General features: G+C 47.1%; 1 protein-coding gene across 3 annotated transcripts in view; it reads right to left on the bottom strand.

Annotated features, from left to right (window-relative positions):
• The window catches only part of LOC109880013 (TGF-beta receptor type-1-like), an 87,391-nt gene that overhangs the window by 21,419 nt on the left and 48,998 nt on the right, over nt 1-16,974 (bottom strand). For all 3 annotated transcript variants that reach the window (XR_004204064.1, XM_031796853.1, XM_031796854.1), the window contains exons 3-5: nt 12,178-12,414; nt 8,820-9,050; nt 6,782-6,949 (exon numbers count right to left, since the gene is read on the bottom strand). Coding sequence is in view for 2 of the 3 variants with exons in the window: in XM_031796853.1 (XP_031652713.1) it covers nt 6,782-6,949; nt 8,820-9,050; nt 12,178-12,414 (636 nt within the window). In the remaining variant the exon portion in view is untranslated. The remainder of the gene's footprint in view (nt 1-6,781; nt 6,950-8,819; nt 9,051-12,177; nt 12,415-16,974) is intronic.

The raw sequence follows: 16,974 nt of genomic DNA, 5'->3' as shown, positions 1-16,974 counted from the left end.
AGCTCAAAATGCCAACATCGGCATCGGCCTGATGTCTAACAATCAAACAAACAATATAGGAATGCAACACAGCATTCCTAACCTAGCCCACAATGTCTGCTGTGTGGATTGAGCAGTCAACAAGTGAAGCATTTGAAAGAGTAAGGAGCATTCAGCTAGACGGCTCAAAAAAGGCGAAATCAATTAACACCGAGATAATAGATTTCAATCAACCGTTCTCTGTTGTGGATGATGTTGGCTTTCGCCGACTGGTCGAGCACCGGTACCACACTACCAAGTAGGCGCTATTTTTCAGGATGTTCCACTCCCGGAGTTACACAGCATTGTTGAAACACATTCATGAGCTACTTGCTATGGGCGTCACTGCTATTAGCTTCACGACTGACATTTGGACCAGCGATGTCAGCCCCATGAGCATGCGGAGTCTGACAGCACAGTGGGTCGACGAGGATCTCGTACTGAGGAAAGCCGTATTGCATGGTTCTCATACCACTGCTGCCATTTCAATGGCATTTGAGAACATGTTTGAAACTTGGAAACATGAACACACTCCTAGCTCCATTCGAACAACTGATTCGCGAAATAAACACAACTGTGTCTGCAGCAGATGTGATACCCTGTCATGGCATTGAAACACCTGCTCAACAAAATGTCAACACCGACCGTCGGTTTAACTTGGAAGAGTACTCTACTAGAGGCTGTGAACAAGTGATTCGGTGGCATTCTCTCAGAGCCTCTACTGTGTCGCCACCATGCTCGATGCTAGGTACCAGGACCGCTACTTCGATGCAGACAAGAAACAGGGTTTACGTGAAATGTTACTACATACACATCTGGACAAGATGGAAACGGACATAGTGACAGTGGGCACCGAGGAAGAGAGACCACGGACAGACAGAGCTGGACAAGATGGAAACAGACACAGTGACAGTGGGCACCGAGGAAGAGAGGCCACGGACAGACAGAGCTGGACAAGATGGAAACAGACACAGTGACAGTGGGCACCGAGGAACAGAGGCCACGGACAGACAGAGCTGGACAAGATGGAAACAGACACAGTGACAGTGGGCACCGAGGAAGAAAGGCCACGGACAGACAGAGCTGGACAAGATGGAAACGGACACAGTGACAGTGGGCACCGAGGAAGAAAGGCCACGGACAGACAGAGCTGGACAAGATGGAAACGGACACAGTGACAGTGGGCACCGAGGAAGAGAGGCCACGGACAGACAGAGCTGGACAAGATGGAAACAGACACAGTGACAGTGGGCACCGAGGAAGAGAGGCCACGGACAGACAGAGCTGGACAAGATGGAAACAGACACAGTGACAGTGGGCACCGAGGAAGAGAGGCCACGGACAGACAGAGCTGGACAAGATGGAAACAGACACAGTGACAGTGGGCACCGAGGAAGAAAGGCCACGGACAGACAGAGCTGGACAAGATGGAAACGGACACAGTGACAGTGGGCACCGAGGAAGAAAGGCCACGGACAGACAGAGCTGGACAAGATGGAAACGGACACAGTGACAGTGGGCACCGAGGAAGAAAGGCCACGGACAGACAGAGCTGGACAAGATGGAAACGGACACAGTGACAGTGGGCACCGAGGAAGAAAGGCCACGGACAGACAGAGCTGGACAAGATGGAAACGGACACAGTGACAGTGGGCACCGAGGAAGAAAGGCCACGGACAGACAGAGCTGGACAAGATGGAAACAGACACAGTGACAGTGTGTATATATATATATATACACATACACAGTGTATTCAGAAAGTATTCAGACCCCTTCCTCCTTATCTAACATGTGAAAAACAGGTTCAGACATTTAGCAAATGTATTAAAAATAAGAAACTGAAATACCTCATTTACATAAGTATTCAGACCCTTTGCTATGAGACTCAATTGAGCTCATGTGCATCCTGTTTCCATTGATCATCCTTGAGATGTTTCTACAACTTCATTGGAGTCCACCTGTGGTAAATTCAATTGATTGGACAGGAGTTCAATAAAAACACATTTGGAAAGGCACACACCTGTCTATGTAAAGGTTCCACAGTTGACAGTGCATGTCAGAACGAAAATCAAGCCATCAGGTCGAAGGAATTGTCCGTAGAGCTCAGAGACCGGATTGTGTCGAGGCACAGATCTGGGGAAGGGTACCAAAATAATTCTGCAGGTCCAAGAACACAGTGGCCTCCATCACTCTTAAATGGAAGAAATTTGAAACCACCAAGACTCTTCCTAGAGCTGGCCGTCCAGGCCAACCTGAGCAATCGGGGGAGAAGGGCCTTGGTCAGGGCGGTGACCAAGAACCTGATGGTCACTCTTACAGAGCTCCAGAGTTCTTCTGGCCAGCCGGAAGTCACTCCTCAGGAAAAGGCACATGAATGCCTGTTTAGAGTTTGCTCTGGTCTGATGAAACCAAGATTGAACACTTTGGCCTGTATGCCAAGCATCACATCTGGAGGAAACCTGGCACCATCCCTACGGTGAAGCATGGTGGTGGCAGCATCATGGTGGTGGCAGCATCATGCTGTGGGTATGTTTTTCAGCGGCAGGGACTGGAGACTAGTTCAGGATCGAGAAGAAGATGAACGGACCAAACATCTCTGGAGAGACGTGAAAATAGCTGTGCAGCAACGCTCCCCATCCAACCTGACAGAGCTTGGGAGAAACTCCCCAAATACAGGTGTGCCAAGCTTGTAGCGTCATACCCAAAAAGACTCGAGGCTGCGATCGCTGTCAAGGATACTTCAACAAAGTACTGTGTAAATGGTCTGAATACTTATGTAAATGTGATATTTCCGTTTTTGCTATGTCATTATGGGGTATTGTGTGTAGATTAAAAAACGATTTAATCCATTTTGTAATAAGTCTGTAATGTAACAAAATGTGGAAAAAGTCCAGGGGTCTGAATACTTTCCGAATGCACCGTATTGCTTATGCGCAGCACTTTGTTAAATTTATCAAACAGTTATTGTTTTCTTGCTGAAAACACGAGCAACATCTGGCATACTGTGACATTTCTCTCAAAACACAGAGATATCGATACACACAGGGCTAGTAGTATCAATTGACCTTGGAGTTTGCCCCCCAAAAAAACAGTAGGTTATTCTGGCTGGAAATGTAAAAAATTACTGCCATGGCAGATTCGGACAAGAGTAAAATTACAGACGTTTCGTGCTCACGTAATTACATTACTCAAACTCCCCCAGTAAAACTAATCCCATTCGAAAAGGGCTGAAGTCTGTGGGACCCAAGAGGGGTAAATACATACAGGGGAAGGTTATGAGATTATAACTAGGCAGGTAGGGGGTAATAACTAGGTATATAGGGGGTAATAACTAGGCAGGTAGGGGGGTAATAACTAGGCAGGTAGGGGGTAATAACTAGGTATATAGGGGGTAATAACTAGGCAGGTAGGGGGGTAATAACTAGGCAGGTAGGGGGTAATAACTAGGCAGGTAGGGGTAATAGCTAGGTAGATATGGGGTAATAACTAGGTATATAGGGGGTAATAACTAGGTATATAGGGGGTAATAACTAGGTAAGAAAGCTAAGGTAACTGAGCTAAACGACTACCGCCCCGTAGCACTCACATCCGTCATCATGAAGTGCTTTGAGAGACTAGTCAAGGACCATATCACCTCCACCCTACCTGACACCCTAGACCCACTCCAATTTGCTTACCGCCCAAATAGGTCCACAGACGATGCAATCTCAACCACACTGCCCTAACCCATCTGGACAAGAGGAATACCTATGTGAGAATGCTGTTCATCGACTACAGCTCGGCATTCAACACCATAGTACCCTCCAAGCTCGTCATCAAGCTCGAGACCCTGGGTCTCGACCCCGCCCTGTGCAACTGGGTACTGGACTTCCTGACGGGCCGCCCCCAGGTGGTGAGGGTAGGCAACAACATCTCCCCGCTGATCCTCAACACTGGGGCCCCACAAGGGTGCGTTCTGAGCCCTCTCCTGTACTCCCTGTTCACCCACGACTGCGTGGCCACGCACGCCTCCAACTCAATCATCAAGTTTGCGGACGACACAACAGTGGTAGGCTTGATTACCAACAACGACGAGACGGCCTATAGGGAGGAGGTGAGGGCCCTCGGAGTGTGGTGTCAGGAAAATAACCTCACACTCACCGTCAACAAAACTAAGGAGATGATTGTGGACTTCAGGAAACAGCAGAGGGAACACCCCCCTATCCACATCGATGGAACAGTAGTGGAGAGGGTAGCAAGTTTTAAGTTCCTCGGCATACACATCACAGACAAACTGAATTGGTCCACTCACACAGACAGCATCGTGAAGAAGGCGCAGCAGCGCCTCTTCAACCTCAGGAGGCTGAAGAAATTCGGCTTGTCACCAAAAGCACTCACAAACTTCTACAGATGCACAATCGAGAGCATCCTGGCGGTATCACCGCCTGGTATGGCAACTGCACCGCCCTCAACCGTAAGGCTCTCCAGAGGGTAGTGAGGTCTGCACAACGCATCACCGGGGGCAAACTACCTGCCCTCCAGGACACCTACACCACCCGATGCTACAGGAAGGCCATAAAGATCATCAAGGACATCAACCACCCGAGCCACTGCCTGTTCACCCCGCTGTCATCCAGAAGGCGAGGTCAGTACAGGTGCATCAAAGCTGGGACCGAGAGACTGAAAAACAGCTTCTATCTCAAGGCCATCAGACTGTTAAACAGCCACCACTAACATTGAGTGGCTGCTGCCAACACACTGTCAATGACACTGACTCAACTCCAGCCACTTTAATAATGGGAATTGATGGGAAATGATGTAAATATATCACTAGCCACTTTAAACAATGCTACCTTATATAATGTTACTTACCCTACATTATTCATCTCATATGCATACGTAAATACTGTACTCTATATCATCGACTGCATCCTTATGTAATACATGTATCACTAGCCACTTTAACTATGCCTCTTTGTTTACATACTCATCTCATATGTTATACTGTACTCGATATCATCTACTGTATCTTGCCTATGCTGCTCTGTACCATCACTCATTCATATATCCTTATGTACATATTCTTTATCCCCTTACACTGTGTATAAGACAGTAGTTTTTTGGAATTGTTAGTTAGATTACTTGTTCGTTATTACTGCATTGTCGGAACTAGAAGCACAAGCATTTCGCTACACTCGCATTAACATCTGCTAACCATGTGTATGTGACAAATAAGATATGATTTGATTTGATTTGGGTATATAGGGGGTAATAACTAGGTATATAGGGGGTAATAACTGGGCAGGTAGGGGGTAATAACTAGGTATATAGGGGGTAATAACTAGGCAGATAGGGGGTAATAGCTAGGTATATAGGGGGTAATAGCTAGGTAGATAGGGGGTAATAGCTAGGTATATAGGGGGTAATAGCTAGGTAGGTAGGGGGTAATAACTAGGTATATAGGGGGTAATAACTAGGCCGATAGGGGGTAATAACTAGGTATATAGGGGGTAATAACTAGGCCGATAGGGGGTAATAACTAGGCAGATAGGGGGTAATAACTAGGCAGATAGGGGGTAATAGCTATGTAGATAGGGGGTAATAGCTAGGTAGATAGGGGGTAATAGCTAGGTATATAGGGGGTAATAGCTAGGTATATAGGGGGTAATAGCTAGGTATATAGGGGGAAATAACTGGGCAGATAGGGGGTAATAACTAGGTAGATAGGGGGTAATAACTAGGTAGATAGGGGGTAATAACTAGGCAGATAGAGGGTAATAACTAGGCAGATAGGGGGTAATAACTAGGCAGATAGGGGGTAATAGTGTACAGTTAGAAGAGAAACTACAGAGGCCTGACAGGGATGATTTAACATCTATTTACAGATTCTGCAGGGGGGGGATTGGGATTTCACATACAGTCTCTCCGGAACGCTCTGCTTTACTGAGAAAATGTTCTGCTCGGAGGCTCCACTAGCTAAATAAACAGTTTTGTTTATTCCCCAAATACTGCACCCCTGCCTAGTGGACATGGCCTATAGCGTGTATCCTGAGCAAGAGGGCAAAACCCAATGTACAGAACTGTACAATGAGGAAAGTAGATTCCATGACAGTCTCGACTCCTGTGGAATCTTCCCTCCTGTTCTGTGGAGGACAAGACACGTGGCCTAGTTGAATGAGTCATACTGTCAAGTTACTATGTATATAAGGTTGTGTCTCGTTTTGCCTGTATACATCATGTGACTAGGGCTGTCCCCGAGACAGACAACAAAAAAAAAATCTTAGCCGACAGAGTCATCTGTTCTTTCGACCAATCGATTTGTGAACATTTTAAAATGTGTATTTTTCCATATATAGGGCACACCCTATGTGTTAATAAAAATCAAATCTACGTAGGCTACTGAGCTTGTCTGATGCTTTAAGCACTGCGATTAAATATTCAGACACACAAATTACTAAAGAGGGAGCCAGAGATCAATATAGCCCAACCAGAAAAAAAACTCTTCCCGACCCTTCTCCTGCTGCTGGTCATCACAGATTCTGACGTTAAGCTCCTGAAGTCGCCGGTAATAGGCTACACCAGCGGCCACAGTGGTGGTGAGTTAAGACAACCAGAAATAGTATCAGTTTATAACACAGTTTATAACATAGGATTTTATAACATAAATAGTATACATGAAACCAAAAGGAATACTCCATCTCTCAACCAAAAAAACGTCCTCAGTCGCTGATTGGTGGGAGTTGCTGTCCCCTCTGACTGATGGGTCAACGTGGCTGTCACTCACCTTGCGTGCCAACGATCTCCATGTGGAGGTGGGCCAGACCGCTGGCGGTGGACAGTGACAGCTTGATCATGCCCTCCACGGTGACTGTGTAGCGGTTCAGATAGTCAAACAGAGAGCCGTGCTCGTGGTAGTCTGACACCAGCCACAGCTGGGTCCATGTCCCGTTATCTGACAAAGAGCAAAGGGTGAGACATGTACAAAGACAAAACCCCCCAAAAAATTGAGTAATTGGAATGATGGAGAGAAAAACAGAAGGTGAGGAGACGTTAATGAACACACTGAGTCGGTTGTCCTCAGAGCAATGTGATGTTAACTACAGATAGCCAAAGAGAGCTCAGAGCAGCTGGACAACCATTGACCCGGCTCCATAAAAACACACACACACACACCTCGAGCAGGGTTTGTGCATGGAGATCATCCAAATATCATCCAAATATTCTTACAAGCCCACACCAGTCCAGTCCACCTTACTGCCACGGCAGACCAGAACCCCTACCTAGATCACTGATCGAAGAGTACTACAGACCAGAACCCCTACCTAGATCACTGATAGAAGGGTACTACAGACCAGAACCCCTACCTAGATCACTGATAGAAGGGTACTACAGACCAGAACCCCTACCTAGATCACTGATAGAAGGGTACTACAGACCAGAACCCCTACCTAGATCACTGATAGAAGGGTACTACAGACCAGAACCCCTACCTAGATCACTGATAGAAGGGTACTACAGACCAGAACCCCTACCTAGATCACTGATCGAAGGGTACTACAGACCAGAACCCCTACCTAGATCACTGATAGAAGGGTACTACAGACCAGAACCCCTACCTAGATCACTGATAGAAGGGTACTACAGACCAGAACCCCTACCTAGATCACTGATCGAAGGGTACTACAGACCAGAACCCCTACCTAGATCACTGATAGAAGGGTACTACAGACCAGAACCCCTACCTAGATCACTGATAGAAGGGTACTACAGACCAGAACCCCTACCTAGATCACTGATCGAAGGGTACTACAGACCAGAACCCCTACCTAGATCACTGATCGAAGGGTACTACAGACCAGAACCCCTACCTAGATCACTGATCGAAGGGTACTACAGACCAGAACCCCTACCTAGATCACTGATCGAAGGGTACTACAGACCAGAACCCCTACCTAGATCACTGATCGAAGGGTACTACAGACCAGAACCCCTACCTAGATCACTGATCGAAGGGTACTACAGACCAGAACCCCTACCTAGATCACTGACAGAAGGGTACTACAGACCAGAACCCCTACCTAGATCACTGACAGAAGGGTACTACAGACCAGAACCCCTACCTAGATCACTGACAGAAGGGTACTACAGACCAGAACCCCTACCTAGATCACTGACAGAAGGGTACTACAGACCAGAACCCCTACCTAGATCACTGACCGAAAGGTACTACAGACCAGAACCCCTACCTAGATCACTGATCGAAGGGTACTACAGACCAGAACCCCTACCTAGATCACTGATCGAAGGGTACTACAGACCAGAACCCCTACCTAGATCACTGATCGAAGGGTACTACAGACCAGAACCCCTACCTAGATCACTGATAGAAGGGTACTACAGACCAGAACCCCTACCTAGATCACTGACAGAAGGGTACTACAGACCAGAACCCCTACCTAGATCACTGACCGAAAGGTACTACAGACCAGAACCCCTACCTAGATCACTGATCGAAGGGTACTACAGACCAGAACCCCTACCTAGATCACTGATCGAAGGGTACTACAGACCAGAACCCCTACCTAGATCACTGATCGAAGGGTACTACAGACCAGAACCCCTACCTAGATCACTGATCGAAGGGTACTACAGACCAGAACCCCTACCTAGATCACTGATCGAAGGGTACTACAGACCAGAACCCCTACCTAGATCACTGATAGAAGGGTACTACAGACCTTAAGGAAAAGAGGCCCTAGTCAGTAAACACACCCTTACAAAAGTGATTTGATGCTTTAGAGGTGAGCTGTGATTGTTTGTACCTTTGTTGTCGGCGGCGATGAAGCCCAGGATGTTTTCGTGACGCAGCATGACCGTCTGGTAGATCTCGGCCTCACGGAACCACGAACGTTCCTCACGGGAGGAGAAAATCTTGACCGCCACCTCCTCGCCTCGCCACTTGCCCCGCCACACCTCGCCGAAGCGGCCCTTCCCGATGCTCTCCTGGAGGATGATGGTCCGGGCTATGGTCCTCTGTACCAGTAGGGGCAGACCTGGGAGGAAGAAGAAGGAGGAAGGCATTTTAGAAAAACACTTCAAAAGGACCTGGTCTCTCACTGCAATGTACAGTACATAGTAACAGTTGCTTAACACTAGCAAAGACTCAATTCAAAGGAAGACATGAAAATTACCTGGACCAAACGTCAGTTTAAAAACTTATCAAATGAACTGGCTCTGCTATGGCTTTTGAGACAATATAAAAGACATTTAAACCTTAAACCCACTCCCTCTCCCTCTCCACCTTAATCTGTACAAAATCCAGGCAGACCGTGGATTGAGCTACTTGCCTCGATTAGGGTCATCCTTTATGATCCTATTGTCACAATGAAATCCCATTCCAAAAGCCTGAAACAAGGAAACTTAGATAGGGGTCGGCGTGTACATCAAATCAAACTTCACTGTGGACTTAGCCAGTCTGCTAGATGTGACGGTCTTGGTACCACCAGATGACGGTCTTGGTACCACCAGATGTGACGGTCTTGGTACCACCAGATGTAACGGTCTTGGTACCACCAGATGTAACGGTCTTGGTACCACCAGATGTGACTGTCTTGGTACCACCAGATGTGACTGTCTTGGTACCACCAGATGTGACTGTCTTGGTACCACCAGATGTGACTGTCTTGGTACCACCAGATGTGACGGTCTTGGTACCACCAGATGTGACGGTCTTGATACCACCAGATGTGACGGTCTTGATACCACCAGATGTGACTGTCTTGGTACCACCAGATGTGACGGTCTTGGTACCACACGGGGAAAAAAATGTTAAAATCCACTTTGCCCTATATCAGAAAATCCTACAAAAATATTGATTCCCACTTTTCCCCAGTAAAATATCCCAGGAACATGATTCTGAATTAAATCCAGGTATCCTAGATGTGTGGATTTCTATGCCGGTCCTGATGGCAAGCTGTTCATTTCTGGTCGGAACGAGATGACACTGTGTCCTGTCCGCTTGCCAGTTCTCACTTCACGTTTCCTGGCTAGCAGGGCTGGCGTCTGGGGGTGACAGCAGTTTCCAGCAGCTCTGTCAGCGCTACCTGTCATTAGAGCCCCACACCGCTCCAACACCACCCCGTCATTAGAGCCCTACACAGCTCCAACACCACCCTGTCATTAGAGCCCCACACAGCTCCAACACCACCCCGTCATTAGAGCCCCACACAGCTCCAACACCACCCCATCAGTAGAGCCCCGCACAGCTCCAACACCACCCTGTCAGTAGAGCCCCGCACAGCTCCAACACCACCACCATGTCATTAGAGCCCCACACAGCTCCAACACCACCCTGTCATTAGAGCCCTGTACTGCTCCAACACCACCCCGTCATTAGAGCCCCGCACCGCTCCAACACCACCACCCTGTCATTAGAGCCCTGCACCGCTCCAACACCACCCTGTCATTAGAGCCCTGTACTGCTCCAACACCACCCTGTCATTAGAGCCCTGTACTGCTCCAACACCACCCTGTCATTAGAGCCCCACACCGCCCCAACACCACCACCCTGTCATTAGAGCCCCGCACCGCTCCAACACCACCACCCTGTCATTAGAGCCCTGCACCGCTCCAACACCACCCTGTCATTAGAGCCCCACACAGCTCCAACACCACCCTGTCATTAGAGCCCCACACAGCTCCAACACCACCCTGTCATTAGAGCCCCACACAGCTCCAACACCACCCCGTCATTAGAGCCCCACACAGCTCCAACACCACCCTGTCATTAGAGCCCCGCACAGCTCCAACACCACCACGTCATTAGAGCCCTGCACAGCTCTGCACCCATTACACCATGGTTAAGGCTGAGCCCACCTGAGCCAGAGATGGACTGATAAGATAACTGCTGCTTTCACTACACACTCACAGAGGTAGGGAGAGAGGGAGGGAGGGAGGGAGAGAGAGTCACTGACTCAGTCTGCCCCACCGTGTCACAGCAGGGTGCCTCCCTAAGAGCTGTTCTGAAGCTACACAAACTGGCAGAGTTATTCACACACTCACACAGAGACGCATGCTGGTAAGTGCTCACACACGCACTGAACAATAGTACTCTGATACAATTGCACACACAAAGGGCAAACAAAGAAGAGGCCCAACACAAGAAGCCACACCTTAGCCGATAACACACACCGTGAGGCTGTGTTACAAACACAACACACACCGCGAGGCTGTGTAACTAACACGACACACACCGCGAGGCTGTGTTACAAACACGACACACACCGCGAGGCTGTGTTACAAACACGACACACACCGCGAGGCTGTGTTACAAACACGACACACACCGCGAGGCTGTGTTACAAACACGACACACAGCGTGAGGCTGTGTTACAAACACGACACACAGCGTGAGGCTGTGTTACTAACCCGACACACACCGTGAGGCTGTGTAACTAACCCGACACACACCGTGAGGCTGTGTTACAAACCCGACACACACCGCGAGGCTGTGTTAAACACGACACACACCGCGAGGCTGTGTTACAAACACGACACACACCGCGAGGCTGTGTTACAAACACGACACACACCGTGAGGCTGTGTTACAAACACGACACACACCGCGAGGCTGTGTTAAACACGACACACACCGCGAGGCTGTGTTACAAACACGACACACACCGCGAGGCTGTGTTACAAACACGACACACACCGTGAGGCTGTGTTACAAACACGACACACACCGCGAGGCTGTGTTACAAACACGACACACACCGCGAGGCTGTGTTACAAACACGACACACACCGCGAGGCTGTGTTACAAACACGACACACACCGCGAGGCTGTGTTACAAACACGACACACACCGCGAGGCTGTGTTACAAACACGACACACACCGTGAGGCTGTGTTACAAACACGACACACACCTTTAGGCTGTGTTACAAACCCGACACACACCGCGAGGCTGTGTTACAAACACGACACACACCGCGAGGCTGTGTTACTAACCCGACACACAGCGTGCGGCTGTGTTACAAACACGACACACACCGTGAGACTGTGTAACTAACCCGACACACACCGTGAGGCTGTGTTACAAACACGACACACACCGTGAGGCACAGTCAAACACTCTACACACATCCCCGCCCAAAACCCCACGGCTCCTTAACCCACCAGAGCCGGAGCCAGAGGTGGTCATGTCGTAGATGAGGTCTTTGAGAGTGGAACCCACGGTGAGGAAGGGGTGATCCATGGAGGGATCCTCCTCGTTGGGCACGCGTTGATGCACACCCACACGGCTGTGGCAAACGTAGAAGACCAGCACCAGCACGAAGCACAGCACGCACACGGGCCCCGCGATCACTGCCGCCAGAACCACAGGCCCCAGAGGAACAGGCTTCACCGTCGGCACTGTGGGAGGGGGAAAGGGAAGGGTGAGTATTAAAGGATTTTAAAAAGAGTTAAGACACAAAAACTATTTTTTTAAATCCACTCTGGCCAGACACGCCACAATAGACATGAACTATTCACAGGAGTTTTGCAACTATCAACATAATTGATTCAAATGGTTCCATCTGAATATGTAATTATCAGATGACTCCGGAGATGGTTCCGGAATAAGAGTGGGTGAGTTGGTTGAGATAGCGTGGAGTGAGACCAATTGTACACCCATTAAGTTATGGGTACAAAAAGACAGGTAACCTACAATACCCAGAATACACCAGTGTTCCCCAAAAATGTCTGACCAGTACCTGGTCTTGGCTCTTCGGTCCTTGTCGTCGAAAAGGCATCCAATATAAATGAAAGTTATGAATTGGATGGCTCACACGCTTGTCTATGTCACGAGTGTCTTCACTAAGTCACCGGTTAATAGGCATTGATAAGTCGTTATGGTACAGTACATGCCTAAAAGATGACCCATGGTGACACGAAGGCTAGCGACATCAATGGCAATGGAAGAGAAGCTCCTCAAAACCCCAAGCTGCTGGAAAATCTGGTTTTGATCACAAGACTGATAATGGCTCCTACTGTGTTGGCCACTCAATAGCCTGTACATGATCACTAACAGTTAGACAACAAACATGACTCACTAGGGGTGGCCATCTTTGTAAACATCGCTTGGGGAAGCTAAAAATAAATAATGTTTGGGGTGCGCTGAAGAAGTGTATTAAAAGTAGTAGAACAGCGAGCTCGTGGTTCTCAAACCTCTCCTCGGGGGGACCCGCAGACATTCCATGTGTTTGAGAGCTAGCACACAGTGTCTTAGTGCAGTGGTTCTCAAACCTCTACTCTGGGCCCTCAGCCATTCCGGGTACTTCATCTATTCCACAGCTAGCACACCTGATTCAACTGGTCAACTAATCATCAAGCCTTTGACTAGGTCAATCGGGTGAGCTAGTTCAGAGCTACAACAACATTGTGAAATGTCTGGTGGTCCTTAAGGAGCCGTTTGAGAACCATCGCCTTGTATTAAATGTCCCAGGAACAGCGTGGTCTCTAGTACAAGGCTTTTGGCAAACACTTTTTAAGAAATAGAATAAAAAGTCAGAGGTGGGCTTACGTTGGTGCAACGGCAGAGAATTTCGGAGAGTTTGGTGAAAACAGGGCCACTGCACTGTGTGGGCAAAAGCCATCTGTTGTCAACAACATTTACATGTCCCTATACAGACAGCAATGCCAGAACTAAATGCTTTGTGTAGCTGGAATATGTTCATTCAAAACACCTCCACTAAAAACGGGTAAATCGGCTAACCTAGGTTGATCCTTTAAACAGGGTTCTGGGCCGCCTCCACCTAATATAGTGCATTCTCAGTAGGGATGAAGGTTTGAAATAATTTCACGATTCGAATAGTATCAGTCATTTTTATTGAATATTCCTAAGATTTTAATGAACACCAGTTAATATGTAAAGAAAACTCTGTCAATTAAAAGACTTTCATTAGGCCCTTATCTATGGATTTCACATGTCTGCCATCTGCCCGGTACAGTTGAAACCGGGATTAATCCGTAAAGACCACACTTATCCAACGTGCCAGTGGCCATCGAAGGTGAGTATTTGCCCACTGAAGAAGTCGGTTACGACGCTGAACTGCAGTCAGGTCAAGACGAGAGGACGACGAGCACGCAGATGAGCTTCCCCGAGACGCTTTCTGACAGTTGGCGGGGGGGAAAAAAAGAAGAAGAAAAACATCGACCATTGTGCAAACTTTAGCTATAATAAATCATCCAGAAATATCTACAGAAAGAAGATAGATCCTGCTTCTGTGTCCTGTTTGAGTGTTTGTTAAATAGTCTAATGATTCCGTGAGTACGAAGCATCGGGCAACCACAACATGTCGGATAAACAATTTCACAAAATGTCTAATCTTTGCTATGCTGTAATAAAGGCTTTTCCTCATTAGACCAGCTTGTCTGGTGTTATTCAGAATTGATTTAGTGTTGTTTACACTATTCCAAATCGTCAGAAAAATATGTATTTATAATAGCCCTCCTACTTCCTTGAACTCTTTCTTATTGTTATTATGATCAACATTATAATAAATCAGTAATGTCATTATCATAATTTCTATGCGTAAAACAGGTGCTTGGTCCTAGTTTTTGTCCCATGGAATAAATGTTGTGGATCTTAATGTTTTTCCTCACAATCCTGGACTATCGGACCACCATTTTATTACGTTTTGCAATCGCAACAAATAATCTGCTCAGACCGCAACCAAGGAGAATCAAAAGTCGTGCTAAAAAGTCTCAGACGCCCTTCCTGTCACGACCATCACCGAAGGTGGCTCCCCTTCCCGTTCGGGTGGCGCTCGGCGGTCGTCATCACCGGTCTAATAGCTGCTACCGATCCCTTTTTCCCCTTTTCGTTTTGTTTGGTCTAATTGGTTTCACCTGTTCCTTGTTTGGGGTTTTGGTTGGGGTTATTTAAGTTCAGTTAGCCCGCCTGTGTTTGTACGGACTTGTTTGCTGTTTTTGGTTCAGGAGTGTCCTGTCATTTATTTCCGCTGTACAGCGTATGTACCGGTGTTGTACATTTTGGAGTGTTTGACGCCTGTGTTTGCCGTTACCCTCTTTTGTTCGCTGTGATTGTTCCGGAATAAATGGTGTTTCCGAATCCTCTGCGCCTGACGCCACACACATCACTCTTCGAAGCCTTACACGTCGAGACTCCCTCTGCCCACCCAAGGACAAAAATCAGTTAACCACCTAACTGAGGAACTCAATTTAACCTTGCACAATACCCTAGATGCAGTTGCACCCCTAAAAACATTTGTCATAAGATACTAGCTCCCTGGTATACAGAAAATACCCGAGCTCTGAAGCAAGCTTCCAGAAAATTGGAACGGAAATGGCGCCAAACCAAACTGGAAGTCTTCCGACTAGCTTGGAAAGACAGGACCGTGCAGTATCAAAGAGCCCTCACTGCTGCTCCATCATCCTATTTTTCCAACTTATTTGAGGAAAATAAGAACAATCCAAAATGTATTTTTGATACTGTCGCAAGCTAACTAAAAAGCAGCATTCCCCAAGAGAGGATGGCTTTCACTTCAGCAGTAATAAATTCATGAACTTCTTTGAGGAAAAGTTCATGATCATTAGAAAGCAAATTACGGACTACTCTTTAAATCTGCGTACTCCTCCAAAGCTCAGTTGTCCTGAGTCTGCACAACTCTGCCAGGACCTAGGATCAAGAGAGACACTCAAGTGTTTTAGTACTATATCTCTTGACACAATGATGAAAATAATCATGGCCTCTAAACCGTCAAGCTGCATACTGGACCCTATTCCAACTAAACTACTGAAAGAGCTGCTTCCCGTGTTTGGCCCTCCTATGTTGAACATAATAAACGGCTCTCTATCCACCGGATGTGTACCAAAATCAATAACAGTGGCAGTAATAAAGCCTCTCTTGAAAAAGCCAAAGTGTGACCCAGAAAAAGAAAAAAAAACTAAAATCTGCCACTCTCGAATCTTCCATTCCTCTCAAAAAAATGTTTTTAAAATCTGTTGCGCAGCAACTCACTGCCTTCCTGAAGACAAACAATGTATACGAAATGCTTCAGTCTGGTTTTAGACCCCATCATAGCACTGAGACTGCACTCGTGAAGGTGGTAAATGACCATTTAATGGCATCAGACCGAGGCTCTGCATCTGTCCTCGTGCTCCTAGACCTTAGTGCTGTTTTTGATACCATCGATCACCACATTCTTTTGGAGAGATTGGAAACCCAAATTGGTCTACACGGACAAGTTCTGGCCTGGTTTAAATCTTATCTGTCGGAAAGATATCAGTTTGTCTCTTTGAATGGTTTGTTCTCTGACAAATCAACTGTAAATTTCGGTGTTCCTCAAGGTTCCGTTTTAGGACCACTATTGTTTTCACTATATATTTGACCTCTTGGGGATGTCATTCGAAAACAATGTTAACTTTCACTGCTATGCGGATGACACACAGCTGTACATTTCAATGAACCATATTGAAGCCCCAAAATTGCCCTCGCTAGAAGCCTGTGTGACATAAGGAAGTGGATTGTTGCAAACTTTCCACTTTTAAACTCGGACAAAACAGAGATGCTTGTTCTAGGTCCCAAGAAACAAAGAGATCTTCTGTTGAATATGACAATTAGTCTTGACGGTTGTACAGTCGTCTCAAATAAAAAATGTGAAGGACCTCTGCGTAACTCTGGACCCTGATCTCTCTTTTGACGAACTTATCAAGACTGTTTCAAGGACAGCTCTTTTCCATCTACGTAACACTGCAAAAATCAGAAACCTTCTGTCCAAAAATTATGCAGAAAAATTCATCCATGCTTTTGATACTTCTAGGTTAGACTACGGCAATGCCATACTTTTCAGCTACCTGGATAAAGCACTAAATAAACTTCAGTTAGTGATAAATACGGCTGCTAGAATCCTGACTAGAACCCCCAAAAATTATCATATTACTCCAGTGCTAGCCTCCCTACACAGGTTT

Source organism: Oncorhynchus kisutch, linkage group LG18 (assembly GCF_002021735.2).
Source record: "Oncorhynchus kisutch isolate 150728-3 linkage group LG18, Okis_V2, whole genome shotgun sequence".
NCBI classification, from domain to species: domain Eukaryota; kingdom Metazoa; phylum Chordata; class Actinopteri; order Salmoniformes; family Salmonidae; genus Oncorhynchus; species Oncorhynchus kisutch.
The sequence above is the reverse complement of the archived record's forward strand: the minus strand, read 5'-3'. Positions and strand labels throughout refer to the sequence as shown.